Source organism: Patiria miniata, unplaced genomic scaffold (assembly GCF_015706575.1).
Source record: "Patiria miniata isolate m_02_andy unplaced genomic scaffold, ASM1570657v1 HiC_scaffold_27, whole genome shotgun sequence".
NCBI classification, from domain to species: domain Eukaryota; kingdom Metazoa; phylum Echinodermata; class Asteroidea; order Valvatida; family Asterinidae; genus Patiria; species Patiria miniata.
In genome coordinates this window covers 3,417,929-3,435,826 of record NW_024037066.1, presented here as the reverse complement: position 1 = coordinate 3,435,826, position 17,898 = coordinate 3,417,929, and the positions used below count along the sequence as shown (strand labels likewise).

Here is a 17,898-nt window from a genome sequence, read left to right as displayed (position 1 = left end):
GCAACGGTTCCTATAGGACGAAAACGAAATCAATGTTTGCCACAAAAATATGGGCATAATACATCATTATGCGTTAGTTTTTGAACATCAAATTCACCAATTTCACGCTTGGAGACAGCCAATCGATGCAACATGGTTGATTTTCCGCAAGAAAGCCTGGCCAATTTTTTTTTTTACAACTCCGATTTCGAGACTCGGACAAAAAACTCCGGCAGTTATATCTGGGAGGAATATACCGCGGGGCGCAACGACGCGCGTATCGGGCGCGTTGGGCGTGAACAACTTCATCAACATCGTTGACTTGTGATCTTGGCGTTGACATTTTCTAGTAGAGTTTCTTCAGGATACTTGTTCATTTTCAGGTTTCTCATGCCCGTGATGTCGGCCGGAGCCCGAGGGATGTACATGTGCGGTTAGGAACGCGTTAAGACCTCCAAACTGTCTTGAATTTAATAAAATCCTTTCGATGCCTATAACGCCTGTTACTTGCGCCAATTTTCGTTGAAAACGCGCCTGGTGGCCCGATAATGTATACTCGCTGCTTCGTAGCACGGTGTATGGGTCTACGTTCCAACCCTGAAAATGCTACAAGTCTAACTCATCCAACCGAGCCGACAAAAACACAGACTTTTAATCAAGTGAGTTTGTTCAACTGGCAAGAGCAGCACTAGAACAACAAATGGTTGTGATTCCAGCGTGACGAGACTTCTCTGTGATACGTTAGCGCTGCTTAATCACGCATGCGTGATTACGAAGCCATACCGTATACGCATCCGCATTTTTCGTGAGGGTAAAGTCAGCATGGGAGTCAATTATGCCTGACTGTGACTCCAGAATCTGGCAAAGATTGTGAAAGGAAAAATCAAAATGTCAGAAATACGATAAAGAGATCATAGGGAATGGAGTTTTTTTTAGGTAAAGAAACGAACATGTTGTGGCAACTATACTCTTCAGCATACTGCAGATAAAATATACCAAATGTCGACAATAAAAATACACAGCACAATGGTTTTAGCTTTCAAGATTAAATTAAAAGCTGGAATGGACAATATGAAAACTAACAAAATTTGCCCCAAAAGATCGAGAAGTCCGTAATTAACACAAACATGTTCTTTTCATGTAACTCTTTTCAAGTCCTTTATTCTTACACTTTCCATATCACTGACCATACCACTGCACTATACTCTACGCTACACTTTATAATAAGCCTTCTCGCAGGAAAGTGGTCCAATTTCTCTTAGCAACAAAAAAAAATATGTCCTCCACTTTTGTGAAAATCATAAAAACAAACAAAATAATTGATTTTACCACTAAAAAGACAACATATCGAGTGACGACTAAAAAAGGGAGTGGCCACGCCCACAAAATTCTCTTCTGTACACATCTTACGACAAAGAGGTCAATCATCTTGAAAACCAACTGACAGACAACATGACACAGACAGATGAGAAAGATGCTGATTTTCTATATCGGAAATTAACGTCAAATATGGATAAAAAAATCCAACGAAATAAGCATGTAAGGACAGCAAGAAATAACTGCTTTGTAATGAACATTTTCTTTTTGAATAAATCGTAAAAAAAGAAAGACCAAAAAAAGTGTTAGACTTTCACGCACTAATTTGAAAATGAGAGAATATTGTCACAAGAAACACATCGAACAACGTTAACAATAGAAACATCTTGGGATTAGTTGTCCAAGAAATACAAGCGATATCCAAGATGCTGCCTTCCTCTCTAAGTGTAGGAATCCTTCCCTTTGGGTATTTGAACCTTTTGAATTGAGAGAGACACCAAGGAGTCCAATTCCCTCTCAATGAAACTGTAGATCCCCAACAATGCAAGTCTATATACCCTGTGGCAAATCCACTCACTTTTCATGTTTAGTCTTCAATAAAACACACTGAACAATAACCACATGAGAAAAACATTAACGACTTCAATCAAAAATGGACTTTTTTTGGGTTACAGAACTGAAAACCAAGCATCACGAAGAACTTTTTTTGTGCTGCACGATAAACCTGTTGATTAAACTTGGAAATTCAACAAATTAAAAACAAAAGTATCTATGTACATTTGTGCTTTTACATGACCAAAGAAAACACATTTAAGATCAGTACATATTTCTTGTCATTTCTTGCTCACTATTGACAAACACATCTTTCATGACTGGCTGTGACTGTTTCAATCCTCTAATGATTATTCCAAATTGCGACTTGCCAAGACCACAATAAAATGTCAGGGTTTTTTTCATTCACAAAAACACTTACAAAAGGTAACAAACGTTTGACATGAAAAGCCAGGAAAAATACAAATATTAACATGATTGTTTAAGTAAAAATCTGCAACATCAATGTGTAGATTCCAAGAAAAAAATAAAGTGCCATTTTCAAGAATCTGCAATTGTTTAAATGTACGTAATGTCTTAAAAATTATTTTGTAATAAAAACGCGGACTCCTTTCTATTTTTTGTTCAAACTTATATAAAAAAAACCATTCCAATCCTTACAGTGACCATGGTATATTCCCACCTCCATGCAGTGACAAACTGCTTGGTCACCTTTAAAAGCTTAGGCGCCTGGTGCACCTTTAAAAGCCTATGCACCGCAGTACTGGTAGTGTTAACAATGTTGTACCAACTTCTGAATTCACAGGTTTTACAAAACGCAGGTGTGAGAAAAATAATACATGTTGAGTGCGGACACAAAGAACAATAAAACCAACGCTTGGATTAAATGGCGGGAACGTGAAGTGTGTACCTAAATTATTAAGTGGCTGAGCACAGACTGTTTACACAGCCCGCATGAAGTCAAAGAATCAATGTTTCATTAATTGATCTGGTGAATGAGACACCCAAAGACTGGCTGACTGTAGCGGTGCGCTTATTATGAAGCTAAAAAAAGGGATTAATGTTGGGCAAAATCGCTGGACAGAGATGGTGTCGTATAGAGTGTTTCCTGGCTCATTTATGCTCACGGCAGTGACACCCTCCTACGCAAACACACATTTTGTGCCAAGTTGTCCTTGCAGTCAAAATCAATCAAGTGACTGTTTTCAACCCGTAAGAATTCCCATGCCCACATAAAGCAGGATTGACTGCCTTGGACTGAGTAAGTAGATTGATACAGCTATGCTTTCTTAACTCCCGGTGAGTGATAAAACAGCTGTGACCACAACTTGCCCGCTTTGTCTGTTGACCCAGTTTGACTAGATACAGTGCTGGCTTCACATATGATCTGACTGCTGGTGACTAGCCTTTGTTAAAAAAAGTATAGCAGGGGAAGTTGAAGTGAATTTTGACTGTCCGTGACTGCTAGCCGGAGGGTTAGTGGATTCATTGTGAGACTCGATAAATATGCCATGAGTATAGTTAACGATTGGTATAACTTTAGAAAAAAATGTACTGGCTCTAGTATCGGAGATTTATAGAATAAGCGTGAAACTGATAATTTATCATTCAACATCAGTGTGATTTTGGTCTTGATTGACTCTCTAACAAGGATGAAAACTTTGCATATTTTTGTCAGTCTGTGAAGAGACTGCATAAATTCTTATGGTATTTATGACTACAGATTGATGCCAATTTTCAAATGATTGGTCGAAATTTTGGGATCAACAAGGCACGGGGTGATTTCGGTGGTGTGAAGGAAGTTCAGTAAAAAATGGATACAAAAGGATGAAATTGGAACTCGACAGAATACACATCAACAGCAACAACGCAGTCAACATCTAAAAACTCGTCAATAACTTGATTTGCTTTTTCAAGAGAAAACCCTGTAATTACAACACATGATCATTTTCACTTTTTAGCCCCAAATTAAGTTTTCTGACTCTCTGCACAGGATCAACACTCATCTCACATTTCTAAGCACAGGACATCTTTACTTGGCAAAAAAAAACAGGTAACCGGCCAAAACGTCATACAATGCGTATTGTTACTCACTGGTTCCCGGCCTACACCGATAAGCAATATTTTCTGATTCACAGATCTCTAAAACTCGGCCCAAATATCAGGTATGAGAAATTTTCACAGAGAGAGAGAGAGTGAACACCACAATTTGTGTTTTTGGACGAGCGAGAATTCTGGATTCAGCTTTCTTGTTCCCCTTCCTCGCTGCTTCCTGACGTTGCTTCAGCATGTTTGCAGTGGACAGACCCACAACAACAGGTGAAAAACTTGGACTTTATCGCCCAGAACTTGTCACCGTAGTCAAAGCTGAAATTGAAAAACAAATCAAACGTTTTAACTGAACTCTTGGCATACGGTGAGCTGATACAAGTGGTGCAAAATGCTAGCCCTAGCCGCCCCAACCCTTCAAAATCCAACTGCAAGTTTTGCTTGATTCTGTTGGACTGAGTACAATGTACTGCACTGGTAAACTGATTATTAATGCTTTACATGGGGTCAGGCATACCACCATAATCAGAGTCCAACAGCTTGGGTGCTGAGTTACCATATGGGGTTGAATTTTGCAAGAGTGAGGAAGGTTCCTTGTAAATCACTAGGTTAGGGTTACGAGAATGAGCAAATGTATTTGGGTCATTTTATAAATATTAGGGCTCCACTCTTTTTTTTTTCTGTCGCAGTTATTTGTTTCAATCTTTTAAACCAGTTATCTTCGACCCTCCAAGAGTATATATGAATAACAAACTTCCTACCACACAAATACAAAAATGGTTTGAGGTCATTCTTAATGATACTTGAATGGCAAATTCCATGGTAACAGGACAGAAAGAATGTCACAATTTGGACCCCGAGTTTCTAGAATGATCCATTTGCTCAAAGCTTTAGCAAATTGTTTTAGTGCGTACAATTTAGTCAAATCGTTCCATACTCATGAAGTTAAAGGCATAACGAGTTGGCATAATCACAGTAAAATGAATTTTATCTAACAGAAAAACCATGTGATCACTGCCAAGCTTAAATGACATTAACCAGTTAATTCTCCTAAGACGTTAAGCTGTGTACTCTAGTAAGCGTAAGGTTATGGGGCTTAAGTCCCATGTGGACCAATTTGTGATCTTGCACTCATAAGCTCTAGCAGTGGAGTGCTTCTATGGAAAGTGAACGGGAAAACCCTGTGCAGCGTACTATTACCTCTTCTTATGAATGGGAGTCATATACTTTGACCTCAATTTGCATGTTGACCCCAAGTGGGCGTGGTAAACTTGGTGAAGTAATTTTGCCACAGTTTTCATCATCACCGTTATGTTTTGCGTAATAGCGATACGTTTTGGCGTGTTCTCACAGAGACAATGTTGTAATATTTAACTATTCAAAGTCTGGGAGAAACAAATTTGCCAAAAAAGCGAAATGAAACAAATAAATCATTTAGTTCACGTGCCGACCGTGACTTCAGAGGACAGTGAAATCGGAGCATATATATACCATTTAAGGACCTGCATATGATATCCAAGCCCCCCATTGACCATTGCATTTTGTCCTTGAATACACTCTTTACGCCTTTTACAAAAAACTTGACACACAGACAGACAGACAGACAACGAAGGATCTTTTAATATAGGATGTCCGTGTTAGCAGAGGAATCTCTTTTTTTGGGGGGGGGGGGGGGATTTGGAAGATTACCAGCAGGTTTTTAGTAATATTTGACCTACAGGTATCAGATAATGATATGACCATCCTTCATTAATTCAGTGAACTAGAAGTGTACTCCACAGTCCAGTAAGATCTGTACTCAGATCTTGCTTCTTCTTGCGTTATTAATTGGATCTTGTCGTTTCCCGACATTCCGCGGATTTTAACATATCTCACTTTCGCGGTTTATACCCCCTTCGGGGGCAGTACATGAGGACATTGGACAATTCTTGTATGTGTTGAATTGCCAAGGGTGTGTATCTCTCAAAAGGTATTGATACGTAAAACTTGATGTAGGCACAAAGACACGGACTTTTTTTTCTTCTAATTTTACTCATAACGAATATCACGTTTTGAAAATATTATGTGGAGGGTAAAGAAGAAGAATTTTTATGAAAAAATTTCAGTTTTAACCACTGAAAACTAGGGCAAACCTCTGAGAAAGAATCACTTTATAGTACTTTTTTACTCTCTACAATTGGTCCAATTTTGTGAAACAATGCAAACTGACTAAAAACAAATTTGAAAATCAACCTTTTACTGCATTAGTCACAAATGAAATTACTTATCCAGTAATAAGTTGAGTATTTATCCCGAAATCATATGATAAAACTCAGTTTTGATGCATCTTCATTTGTTGCACAATTTACTCTTTCTATCTTTTTGGGGGGAGTTAGGGGACGCCGGAAGTGAAGTGAAAAATATCACTTATTTTTCACGCATCAATTTTGTCATACAATACCATTCCTTCAAGCAATGATCATAAATGATACTCATAACCCATTTCCGTTGATCCCCACTTGAAACTGTCCGGCTCAGAATAGATCAGGCCTTTGAAATTGGAAGCTGCAATTTTCTGATCGAGCCCAGAGTCCCGGCTCTTTCTCTGAAGAAATCAACATCAAACGACGCCATTCCCCGGGACCTATTTATCCACAAAATAGACCCTTTTTCCCCTCTTCATTCTAAGACAACTGCAGCCTGAACACCATCTGTTTTTGCAGCAGTACCGAGTTGAGCAATTCTTCTCTAGTTTCCGACCGAGTCTTTGCTCCTAAGACGAGGGGGCACACCACGGAACGATCGCCGCCGGTCGCCGACAAAAAAGCTAAACACTTTTCAGATTTCCCGTGTGACTCGGTCACCCGAGGCCAGGCTTTACATTAACATGTTTTGATGGAAAGCAAGTCTTACGGCAACCAACCACGCATCTTGTCCTCTTGTTTTTTTTCTTGGTTTTTTTTTTATCTCCCGACGTTCTATTCTGACCGTTTGTTTTGGAACACCTATGACTTATTCATTTGCGGGTGATGCAGGGGATGAGGTAGTCTTGCTAGGGGGGACGGGTTGATGGGAGAACATTAACTGAAAGCAATGAGGAGGGATTGAAGACATCGACTTGGGATGAAAACTGACAAGTCACTGTATCCCGTTTGATGGATAGACATCAATATATGAAAATTCACGATTGTGTACACTACTAGTCATTATCTGAAAATAAACTCACTCACTTATTATCATCAAGCTTCGTGATTTTTGGAAATCTAGTAATACCACGTTGGGATTCATTTCATTTGGCACAATGACATTCGATGGGAAAATAAAAAAAACCTTCCATTTGTAAAACTTTAAATTGCAATGGTGCGTCAGTGATTTTGTTAAAAATGTGTTGAGGGTTGAGGTACTAATGTTAAGAACTGACTCCCATAAACAATTTTTTTTTTTAAAGTAAACTAGTGCATTTTTACAATGTTTCATTGTTAAGATGGGTGGTATTAAATTACTTGAAAAATAGGGTTTTTTTTAAAAATGCAATGAACAAAACAGGTCTTCTAATTATATATTCCGACGTGTGAACACTTTTTATGTTTTTGGTAAAATCAGGTACCAAATGAGCTCAACCGTTCACAGCGCAACTACATGTACATCCGGGGTATTATTTTCATTTTTTTTTTAAAGTCTGAAAATTGGACGAAAGGTCTGAAAGATGCACGTTTTTTTTCCTATACTGACAATGTCTTTCTTTCAGATTCAAAGAGTCTGAAATAAAAAATGCCTGATGATTTATGTGTAACTCTTGATTTCCAGATTGTGTACAAAACAAATATCAGAAATGTAATGAATCCTTTTAGTTTTATAAAAACCAATTACGGTAAGGCCAAAAAAAAAATAGTTCTGCTTCCGGTTTCCCTACCTACCCTATTCTGACAGCCCCTACCCTAATTTTTTTATTGAAAAAATGAGAAAATAACACCCAAAACCATCAATTTCTACCTTTTACCCTTGACTACACGCAGAAACCTCCATATGATCGTACACAAAAAAATTGGCACAAAAAAAAATTCCGTACCTACCTACCCTATTTTCAAATGCCATGTAATCAGAAGCAGAACTATTTTTTGTTTTTGGCCTAATGGAGTGTCAACATACAAGACCCATGATTCCTCATCTCATATTGCATAAATGCGTTTCTGCTGGGCATCAACAAATAAAGAAATACCAACACAAACTACTAAACTTTATCTATAATTAGTATCCATCATGATACACTTGTGATAATATGTAAGTAATAAGTGCAACGCAATATCTATTCCAAGCATTGTGAAAACGGGACACAGAATGAGCTTAAACGCAAACGTAAAATGTTAAGCTGCTCACCATAGTAATTTGTCTAACGACCAAGAAACAACAATTGCAGATAGACGGACTTAGCCCACAATTCCATCATGTGCATTGATAAATTATTGTTGAAAAAATAACGGACCTGAAATTTAACACTGAGATACATGTATAGTGCATGGGTTACATGATTACTGACCCGTGAGTTTCGTGATCACTGCACTTGGGGAAAGATTAGGAAAAAAAATTGTGTATTCATCATTTTCACAGAAAAAAAGAAAAGAAACGACCACAGAAAAGTATCGCACTCACTCCTATTGTGTCTCAAATGTGCTTATCATTTATGGACTTTTCCTCATTTTACCATGGCAACAGCATGGGTTGAAACTTAAACTTTGAAAAAAAAAAAAAAAAAATCCCCTGTTCTTACCCAAGCTCCTCCTGTGCTTTGATGTCACGCGAAGCGAAGAACGCAATCCTGGGGAAGCTGATATCGCGGTGCTCGATAAACACCCGGACCGGCACGATGTTGGGATCGCACTGGTGATTAATGAAACGACTGATGTTGCCATAGTAACGGGCATCGATACAATACACCTCCCGCTCCTGGGGATGACAAGGGGAGATTTTGGAAATAATCCCCGAGAACTAAAAAAAAAATTAGCTGCAGCCGATGAGATTCACCGTCAACGGTAGTCTGTCTGCGGAGGCGGGATTAGGATTAAGCCCAACATGATAACTTCATTTGGGGATTTTATATTAAATGACACAGATTCAGTTTTGAGGCTACAAATCAATATCACAAAAGACCTTTGCGGATGAACATTAATAGCCTTTGAAAACTTGACTTTTAGGTTTTTTTTAAGGGAATATACATCATTGGCTTTTGCTGTAATTTTCAGAAATGAACTATTTGAGAGGTTAGTATAATAGATCAAATATTGTTACACTGACATTTTTGAAGTTCTGTGTTCTAAAAGGTTGGAAAAACCAAAAAAAAAACCCAAAAATGTTCAAGTAGTCTGGTTCCCTGACTCCACAAAAGATAAAATGGATCAATTTATAGATGATGGAAAATTGTAAGGCAAGGGAACCAGTCTAGCTGGCCTGCACCCGTTCATGAACATGTAACCAAGAGCAAACAAAATTTGGACTGAAAAAATGGTAAATTTGGAGCAGCAGTTGAAAAATAGTTAGGTTTTCCAACGCTGGTCGGCCGACCACCGTTGGAAATGTTTACAAAAACACCATTTTCTTGAAAATGACTTCATACCAGGTGCCATAATTTTACAAGATGCTTGAGACTGTCATTTACCAACATCCTAGTAAGGTATTTCGTAAAAACTTGGTAGTTTTATTTTTCGATGTTTGCAAATGTTGTACATTCCCTTTAAACAATGGATTATGCAAGAATAAATGTCACACAATATTCAAAATGTATAGTTGGATTAGACAAAGTGGGCTTTGGTCGGTTTGAAAGTTAATTTCTTTATCAGTTGTTATGTCTTACATTGAATCCAGGATGTGGGAGGGGCAACCTCAACTCCGCCCCCAAATGAGTCTAACTAATGGATATCGTACCTCATTATCGAGATCAAACAGGTAAGAATCATCCTCCCTTTTGTCAGCCTCCGCATCAGAAATTAGTTCCCCTGCGTACCTGATAAAAAAGAAGACAGCATTACGAGATTAAGTTAAATGAGTGCTTGAAATGGGCATCTCAATACTTCGTTTTGAGGATTGTACACCAGGTAGCCACATAAAGTCATTTGCGTACCCAGAATTTCATACTTACTTCCCACTTTGGCAACATATAAGGCCGAATAAAAAAAAAAACATGTTTCTCGTCCGGGTTTTCGAAAAAAAAGGAGGAAGCGGGGCTTTTTATTTTTTATTTGTTTCAAGATGGCCGCCATTTAAAAATTTCCTGCAATTGTTGGTGTTTCCACTGTTCAAAGACACTTTTAAAATGAAAGATAAGTTGGACAAGAGAACTGAACATATTTACAGTGTCATTTAGACTTGTATTGGTCTACAATTTATTTTCCGATGAATTTGTGGACTTTTTCGGTGTTTTTTTACTGCATTTTTCAAAAATAAAAAATAATAAAAAAATTCAGGCGGCCTCCAAAAAGGAAGCGGGCGGGGACAAGAAACATTTTTTTTTTTACTTCGCCTAAGAATTTGGTCACTTAAATTGATTTCAGTTGTTTTTGTTTTGATGTAATAGAGCTTAAAAATGTACGACATATCTGAAATGTATAACATATCTGGAAATTTGAAGGATTTGAATTAAGACAACCGCCATCTTGAATATAATAATTCTACCAATTTATAGTTGGCACATTTATTTCCATGTCAAGGGTGCAAACTACGTTTCTTTTAAGTAAGATTTGAGGCTTTGCATGGTGGAGATACTTCATAATGAAAGGTTTGCGGAAACACCATGTGCGAATAATTTTTCAACTAAGAGAATGGTTCTGAAAAGAACCAGAGGTATAAACTTGACGTTCCGACCAGTATGCTCTGACCGTCTTCAGGAGAGTGCCTAAACTAAGAATACGTTTCTTTTGCTGTAAGATTTCTTAACTGGTGAAAAGAGCATCTCTTCTACTACTATCATACTTTGACAGTATGAAATTTTATTTCATATTTGGCAGCAAAGAGTGCTGAAAATTGTCCGTTCTCTGGTAATGAACTTACTCGCATATGAAGGTCCCCTGTGGTACGTCTTGAGTGACCCGCACACCCCAGCCTATTTTAGCTGTCCGGTACAGCTGTAGGTGGCATCGTATGCCGTTCTGGACCACACGATTACGGCAGGTTCGCCAACACTTACAGCCTGGACCACATTCAAAGATCAGCGGGGGCTCATGGTAGTCAAAATCTGGGAAGAGCCGACAATCCTAAAAAAAATATTAAAAAGATGTGAGGTTAAACAATATACTAGAGCAGGACATGAACCTAGAACATCTAGAATAGTGAACCGGTGTTCTACCAACTGAGCTACCAGCCCTGAAATACAACATTAACCCTCCTATGCAAACACACATGCTGTGCAAAGTAGTCCTTTCAGTCAAAACAAACAAGTGACTGTTTTCAACAGTTAAGAATTCCCAGCCTACATAAGCAGGATTGACAGGCTGGGATTGTTTAAGTAACTTGATGCAGCTATGTTTTGACTCCGGGTGAGTGATGAAACAGCTGTGACCACAACTTGCCTGCTTTGTCTGTTGACCCAGTTTGACTAGACACAGTGCTTGCTTGACATACAATGTATGATCTGACTGCTGGTGATTAGTCTTTGTTAAAACTATAGCAGAGGACGCGGAAGTGAATTTTGACTGTCTGTGACTGTTTATATAGCAGGAGGGATCAAGCAAAACTACACAAAATATCAAAATTTCAAGACCATGAATCAATTACAGGTAAATGAAGAAAGTGAGTAGCTGAGGCAGCTGTGCTTGAGATCAGGGGGTTTGAGGTTCGAATCCAAACATAAGTGCACTTTTGCTTTACACTGTGCATTCCAGGTTTGAATTCTCCTGGAATGTACAGAACCTATGGCCTCCACAGGCCTCAGCCTGGCCTTAGTGCTTTATTAAAATCCTCTCATGAACACTCGACTTTTTCTGAGAGAGGTTTGCAGAAAAACAATATGGCCTTGCTCCTTGAACACCGCAAGCTCTGCCGTTCCCATGGCAACCATCTCCCAAGCAACTCAAATGTCAGTGGTCTGGTCTGTGTACTTTACGCCGACTGCGATATTTTTTTTAACTTAGTGCAAGTTGTAATTTTCCTTCGTACCATATTTGTTGTCTACACAATTGAAACTATAAGTGACAAGGATGAAAAACCGGCTGGTGAATTCAGTTCATAAATTACGAATGTGGGAGGGAAAACTCAAGGGGAAAAAATAGCTGTGGACAGGAAATACCTACGTCAATACTGAAATTACTTGAAACATATGACGTATGGTTGTTGACCCCTGCCAATACAGAGACCTTATTTTTTAATTGGAGTGATGGTTTGATAAGCCTAAGAAAGAGAGAGGTAATCCTGACCAGAGATCCCAGAGGAATGGTCGGGATTGGTGTCCCATGCATAATACAAAGACATCTGGCATTCCGTGTTTGAACTTGAGGTAACTCTGACAAAAGGTCAGAACAAACCCGAGTCTGTGACCTTTTGAAACCTGGAGGGTGGACAGCAGGGACAAGAAACGTGACAGATTGAGGAGGTGAAGTTTCCTGTTTCTGCCTCTTGATACAAACTAATTTGACATTTTAAAAAAAAATCCTGAATCTGTAGTTTCATATTTTATTTATGGACAGCCTTTTGAGCAGCTTCTTTAACTGTACATTTTGGGTGGACATGAACTAAGTACGGATTATCATCAGTCGTTTCACTCATCAGTCTGTTCGTCATCAGTCTCCTGATGACAAACAGAGCACACTGTCCGAAACTGTCGAGTTAAAACCAATGCTTCTGCTCAGAATCACACAACTCCATAATAATAGCGGGTATTTATAAAGCGCACGTATCCACCACAACTGGTGCTCAAGGCGCTACATCATTATTACCCCTGCTCATTCGGCCCATGATACCATCTCCAAATACGGTACCATCTCAGCTCCCTGGGGAGTATACAGCTCGATGCAGCCTGTTAGGCGCAAGGAAGCTAATTCAATCACAATAACCATCTCTGCCCTCACAGGTACCCATTTACTCCTGAGTGGGTGGAGAGAAGCAATGAGTGACAAAGAGCCTTGCCCAAGGGTACACGCACCATAACCCCAGGCTGGACCTGAACCCACAACCTGCAGCTTTACCCACAGACCATGAATCCAATGCCCTTAACCATGAGGCCACAGCACTCTACTCAAAAAGAGATAATATTCACATGGTGTTTACTGCAAACCTTCCATATGAAAGAATGTAGTATCCTGACGCACTTCTTTGGTTGTGTACAAAGTCTATGGAGAGTCAAGTGCATTTTCAAAGTATTTTTTAATAAATTGGAAATATTTCTCAGTCCCAGATTCATGTCTTATCAACATTGTTGGAATGACTGGCGTTCACTGAGATAATAAATGATGAAAAAAGTGGCGTCAGGATGCAACTTTCTTTCCCTTCCATACTTTGTACATTAAAGCTTCTATTCAAGCAAGAATCTTACTACTATTCATACTTGTACAGGGATTTGACTTAAAACTGCAATTTCACTTTTTATTGGCATGGATGAATTACAAACAGAAATTTCCAAAAAGGCATCTTTAGACGCATCATTGGAAATGACCTTCTTTTATTGTTTCCTTCAAAATGACAGCATGCCAGGAAGAATAATTTCACAGTATGTTTAGTGCCATTATTATCTTTAAACCAAACTTTTCAACAATAATTTTGTCAGTTACTTTTAAAGGAAGGGGGAAATTTGTGCCTTTGTTCGAAACAAGATACCTGGAACTGTCTAAAATTCAACCAGAGTACACACTTACTGAAAATCTTTGTCTCCTGTTAAAAAAGACGAAAAATTTAAGTACGAAATATCTGTCAAAAATGAGCAAATCTACGGACAGCAGAAACGAAAAAAAACACAACACTGAAAATGAGCAACTTCAGGATAGGCGTCCAATTTTTTTTTGGTTTTGTTTAAATTTCATTTCAGCAGTTTAAGGTTTGATATTTGCGAAGCAATGTTATTTAATTGCACAGCTGGTTTGGTCAGAATGAACAACAAACAAATCTTACTGCCAAGCGGCTATGAATAATTCTTGTGTACACAAAACCCCCAAGACCACACACCGCTTCATATGTTTTATGAATAGTTGCATTATTCATTATCTAACAAAAAAATCCCCAGAAATTTTTAATAAATTGAGTATATTTAAGTTGCTGTTTAAATATAACCTGTTAGTTCACTTTAAACCTTTCTTGTTTTCCATCGGGGGACAAATTGCTCTCGTTACAAGATGTTTTATATTTACAATTCCTATTTTCTTAAGAATGACAAATGAAATAACTCGGAACGATAATTGCACCAACAGTGCATTGACTGTCGAAAGACAAGATGCAAGCTTTTGAATAACAATGTACTTGGCTTGTTTTGAATTACAAATCTGCCTTGAAGTCATCAACAACCCGAGAAACTAATCCTACTACTACAAATCCTTGACGATGACTTTATTCTGACTAGCATCTTCGATCTCTTACCCGTGCAGTGCTTGCGTGAATCTGTTTGTTGATCTGATGAATAGTTAATATTAAATGTTGCCTTCCAGCAAGGATTGTCTTCCGATGAACTTTAGGTGTTATGTTAAAAATGGTTCACTATTTTTATCTGTTTACAAAACGGTCGGACTCGCTTGTATTGCTCTGTAGCCTGGCTTCGATTTCACAAATAGTAATTGATGTTAAATCTTAATACACCAATAAAAAGGTGGAATTAGGGTATAAAATCGAATGGAAACATGAAGACTAGTGCAGTCAAACCTTGAAGGGGGAGGGGGAGGGTATCTGGGAATGACTCATTCTCCAGAAGGGGTATTTGAGGGGTTTTAAGAATAAAAGGCAAAGTTTTGCCGTTTCTAAATTACCAGTGGTGGTTGTTGGGGCACACACCTTTAAGAGGGAGGGGGGGGGGGCAACAGTATTTTTTTGGGGGTGGGGAAGGGTAGTGGGTACCCCCAGTGTTCCCCCTTAGTTGCACCACTACAAAGATTCCTGTATTTCTTAAATTCTGAACCAACCACAACATAATAGTTGAGAGAAAACTATGCCCTGGCAGAATTGCAAGGATCTGAGAAACAGCTGCAAATGATTGTGTATTTTTAGGAAAATGAATTGCGTGGGAAAATGATTTGCGTCAGGACTGAACATTTTTAGAATGGTCTACAAGAGGTGTCAGATTGTGCTAGAGGTTTGTGGGGTTTATAGAAATCAGGATATTTACAACTGTAATATTTCTCTTCAATAATTTAGTAATTGACAATGAAATCGCTTTTAACTTAATATAATAGTCATGTTACTCCAAAACATCAAAGCAATGTATTTTATGATCTGTGGGTAATTAGATTGCTGGCCACTTACATATTTTAAACAGATTACCATCCCAACCACTATTTAAAATATATTGCCTGTGAATGATTTATGGCCAAATTTTGTTTATTATGGAAATTTGCAAAGAAATAATTTCTTTATATTTGTGATGCAGTATGTCAAAATCTGGCAAGAAGTCACTTTTGAGTTATTGCAATATTAGTTAAATCTAGACCTTGCTCTTTCTTGGATATTCCAATTTTTTTAATCGGACTGTGTGATATGTTATAAATATGAGAAATAGGCTTGTAAAGGTGGAGTTTAGTGGAAAACATACTTTGTCAATGAAATTTCAGTTTGAAACTTCTACAGAACATTTTAGACATTTGTAGCATCACAAATTTAAAAAAAAAATCCTCAAAATTGCTGAAAATCACCCAAGTGTCATTTTGCGGCTGTTTCTTCATTCGTAGCTTTGCCCAATTCTGCCTGGTTTTGACATACCGGTACCAAATCACATTTTATGCAATACTCTAAGATTTACTAAGGGATATATCCTCCTTAACAGTTCCCAAAATATTGGGTTGCCGTCTATTAATATCATCTTCAAAAATATTAGTAAGAAAATTGAGTGTTGTTTTATAGAGCTTTATATCAATGTCTCAGAGTGCATCACAGTTATTACCCCTGTGCATCAGGCCATGAGACCAGTTTTTGCACTCAGCTTGAGATCAGCACAACTAGTCTCCACTCTAACAGTTACCCATTTATACACCTGGCAGAGAGAGGCAATTGTGGTATTTGACTTGCCCAAGAACACAGAGACCTCAATCCCTATTAGGGTTTGAATCCATGTACAATCACAAATAGAGTCAGACACCGTACCCATTGGACCAGGGCAGTCTCCCCTAGGCTTCGAAACCACTTTACTCCTCCATCCGTCCCCTTCTCACAACAACTAAGGTGAAGTGTCTTGCCCAAGAACACAAACACGTCAATCTTTATTAAGATTTGAATCCATGTACCATCACAAATGAGTCAGACACCGTAACCACTGGACCAGGGCAGTCTCACCTAGGCCTCGAAACCCCACTTTACTCCTCTATCCTTCCCCTTCTCACAACTATTGTGGTAAAATGTCTTGCCCAAAAACACAAACATGTCAATCTTTATCACGATTTGAATCCATGTACCATCACAAATGAGTCAGACACCGTACCCACTGGACCAGGGCAGTCTCACCTAGGCCTCGAAACCCCGCTTTACTCCTCTATCCTTCCCCTTCTCACAACTACTGTGGTAAAATGTCTTGCCAAAGAACACAAACATGTCAATCTTTATTACGATTTGAATCCATGTACCATCACAAATGAGTCAGACACCATAACCATTGGACCGGTCTCCCCTAGGCTTCGAAACCGCTATACTCCTCTATCCTTCCACTTCTCACAACAATTGAGGTGAAGTGTCTTGCCCAAGAACACAAACACGTCAATCTTTATTACGATTTGAATCCATGTACCATCACAAATGAGTCAGACACCATAACCATTGGACCGGTCTCCTGTAGGCTTCGAAACAACACAATGAGGTGAAGTGTCTTGCCCAAGAACACAAACACCTCAATCTTTATTACGATTTGAATTCATGTACCATCACAAATGAGTCAGACACCATAACCAGACACCATAATGGACCAAAGAGTCTCACCTAGGTTTCAAAACCGCTTTACTCCTCCAACCTTCCCTTTCTCACAACTTTCTTCATGACATTATACCCCCTTCAACATCCCCCAATCCCTATTTACTCGGGCGTCTATTCTTTCGATTCTTTCAGATTCTTGGCTAGATTGACTCAGCTGTGACAACTATTCTGCAGGTGTTTTCAGTAGTTGAGTTACGGTCCAAGCCTGGATATTTCCATTCATTGATGATATATGAATCCCAAAGCTCAAAGCAATTCGATCAGCTGACTGTCTGTTGAGTCCGCACATCATCTGCATTTGTGTATGCAGGGTTGTTTGATTCAAATAATTTGATTTAAATCAGGATTTAAATCAGTGGATTTTTTTTTTTAAATCATTCAAAAAAATATCAAATGACAGGTTAGGCCAAAAAAAAAAAATTCGGTCTCTGGTCAGACCAAAGTTCCGGAATTGACGCGGCCACGCGGCTTTTTTTTTTTTTTCTTCAAGCTTGGATTGTACAGACAAGGTGGGTACTATTTTGCTTTTTTGGTGTCCTCATACACATTGGTGTCCTCCATAATTTGCCTTGGTGCTTTCGATCATTTGCCTTGGTGCAATTTCCCATTCCTTGGTGCTCTTTGGTAAAAAAAATTGAGGAGGTGCGGAAATAGAGGGCGCTGTTGGAGCTACCGCAGAACATTTTGGAAAAAAAAAAGATCGACGCGCATGATTAAAATCGACGCGCGCGCTGACCAGAGACCGACTTATTTTTTTTTTTGGCCTAACAGTTAAAAAATCACATGATACACTTGTAGATAAGAGCTTTTAAAGAATTTCAACCCAATTTTAATACACTGATGTTATCATTCCACCCAGTATACTCTCGTGGCAGTTGATATGTTCTGGTTGGCTATACCATGGATGCAAGGCACGTTACATATTTCTCAAGAGTGTTTAAA

General features: G+C 38.6%; 1 protein-coding gene across 2 annotated transcripts in view; it reads right to left on the bottom strand.

The window, feature by feature from the left end:
• Nucleotides 1-1,109: 1,109 nt before the first annotated feature.
• Nucleotides 1,110-17,898, bottom strand: part of LOC119734154 (histone-lysine N-methyltransferase EHMT2-like) — a 36,302-nt gene continuing 19,513 nt past the window's right edge. For both annotated transcript variants that reach the window (XM_038207500.1, XM_038207499.1), the window contains 4 exons: nucleotides 10,918-11,120; nucleotides 9,796-9,874; nucleotides 8,645-8,820; nucleotides 1,110-4,215 (listed from right to left, as the gene is read on the bottom strand). In XM_038207500.1, the coding sequence (XP_038063428.1) occupies nucleotides 4,089-4,215; nucleotides 8,645-8,820; nucleotides 9,796-9,874; nucleotides 10,918-11,120 (585 nt within the window). In that variant the 3' untranslated portion in view covers nucleotides 1,110-4,088. The remainder of the gene's footprint in view (nucleotides 4,216-8,644; nucleotides 8,821-9,795; nucleotides 9,875-10,917; nucleotides 11,121-17,898) is intronic.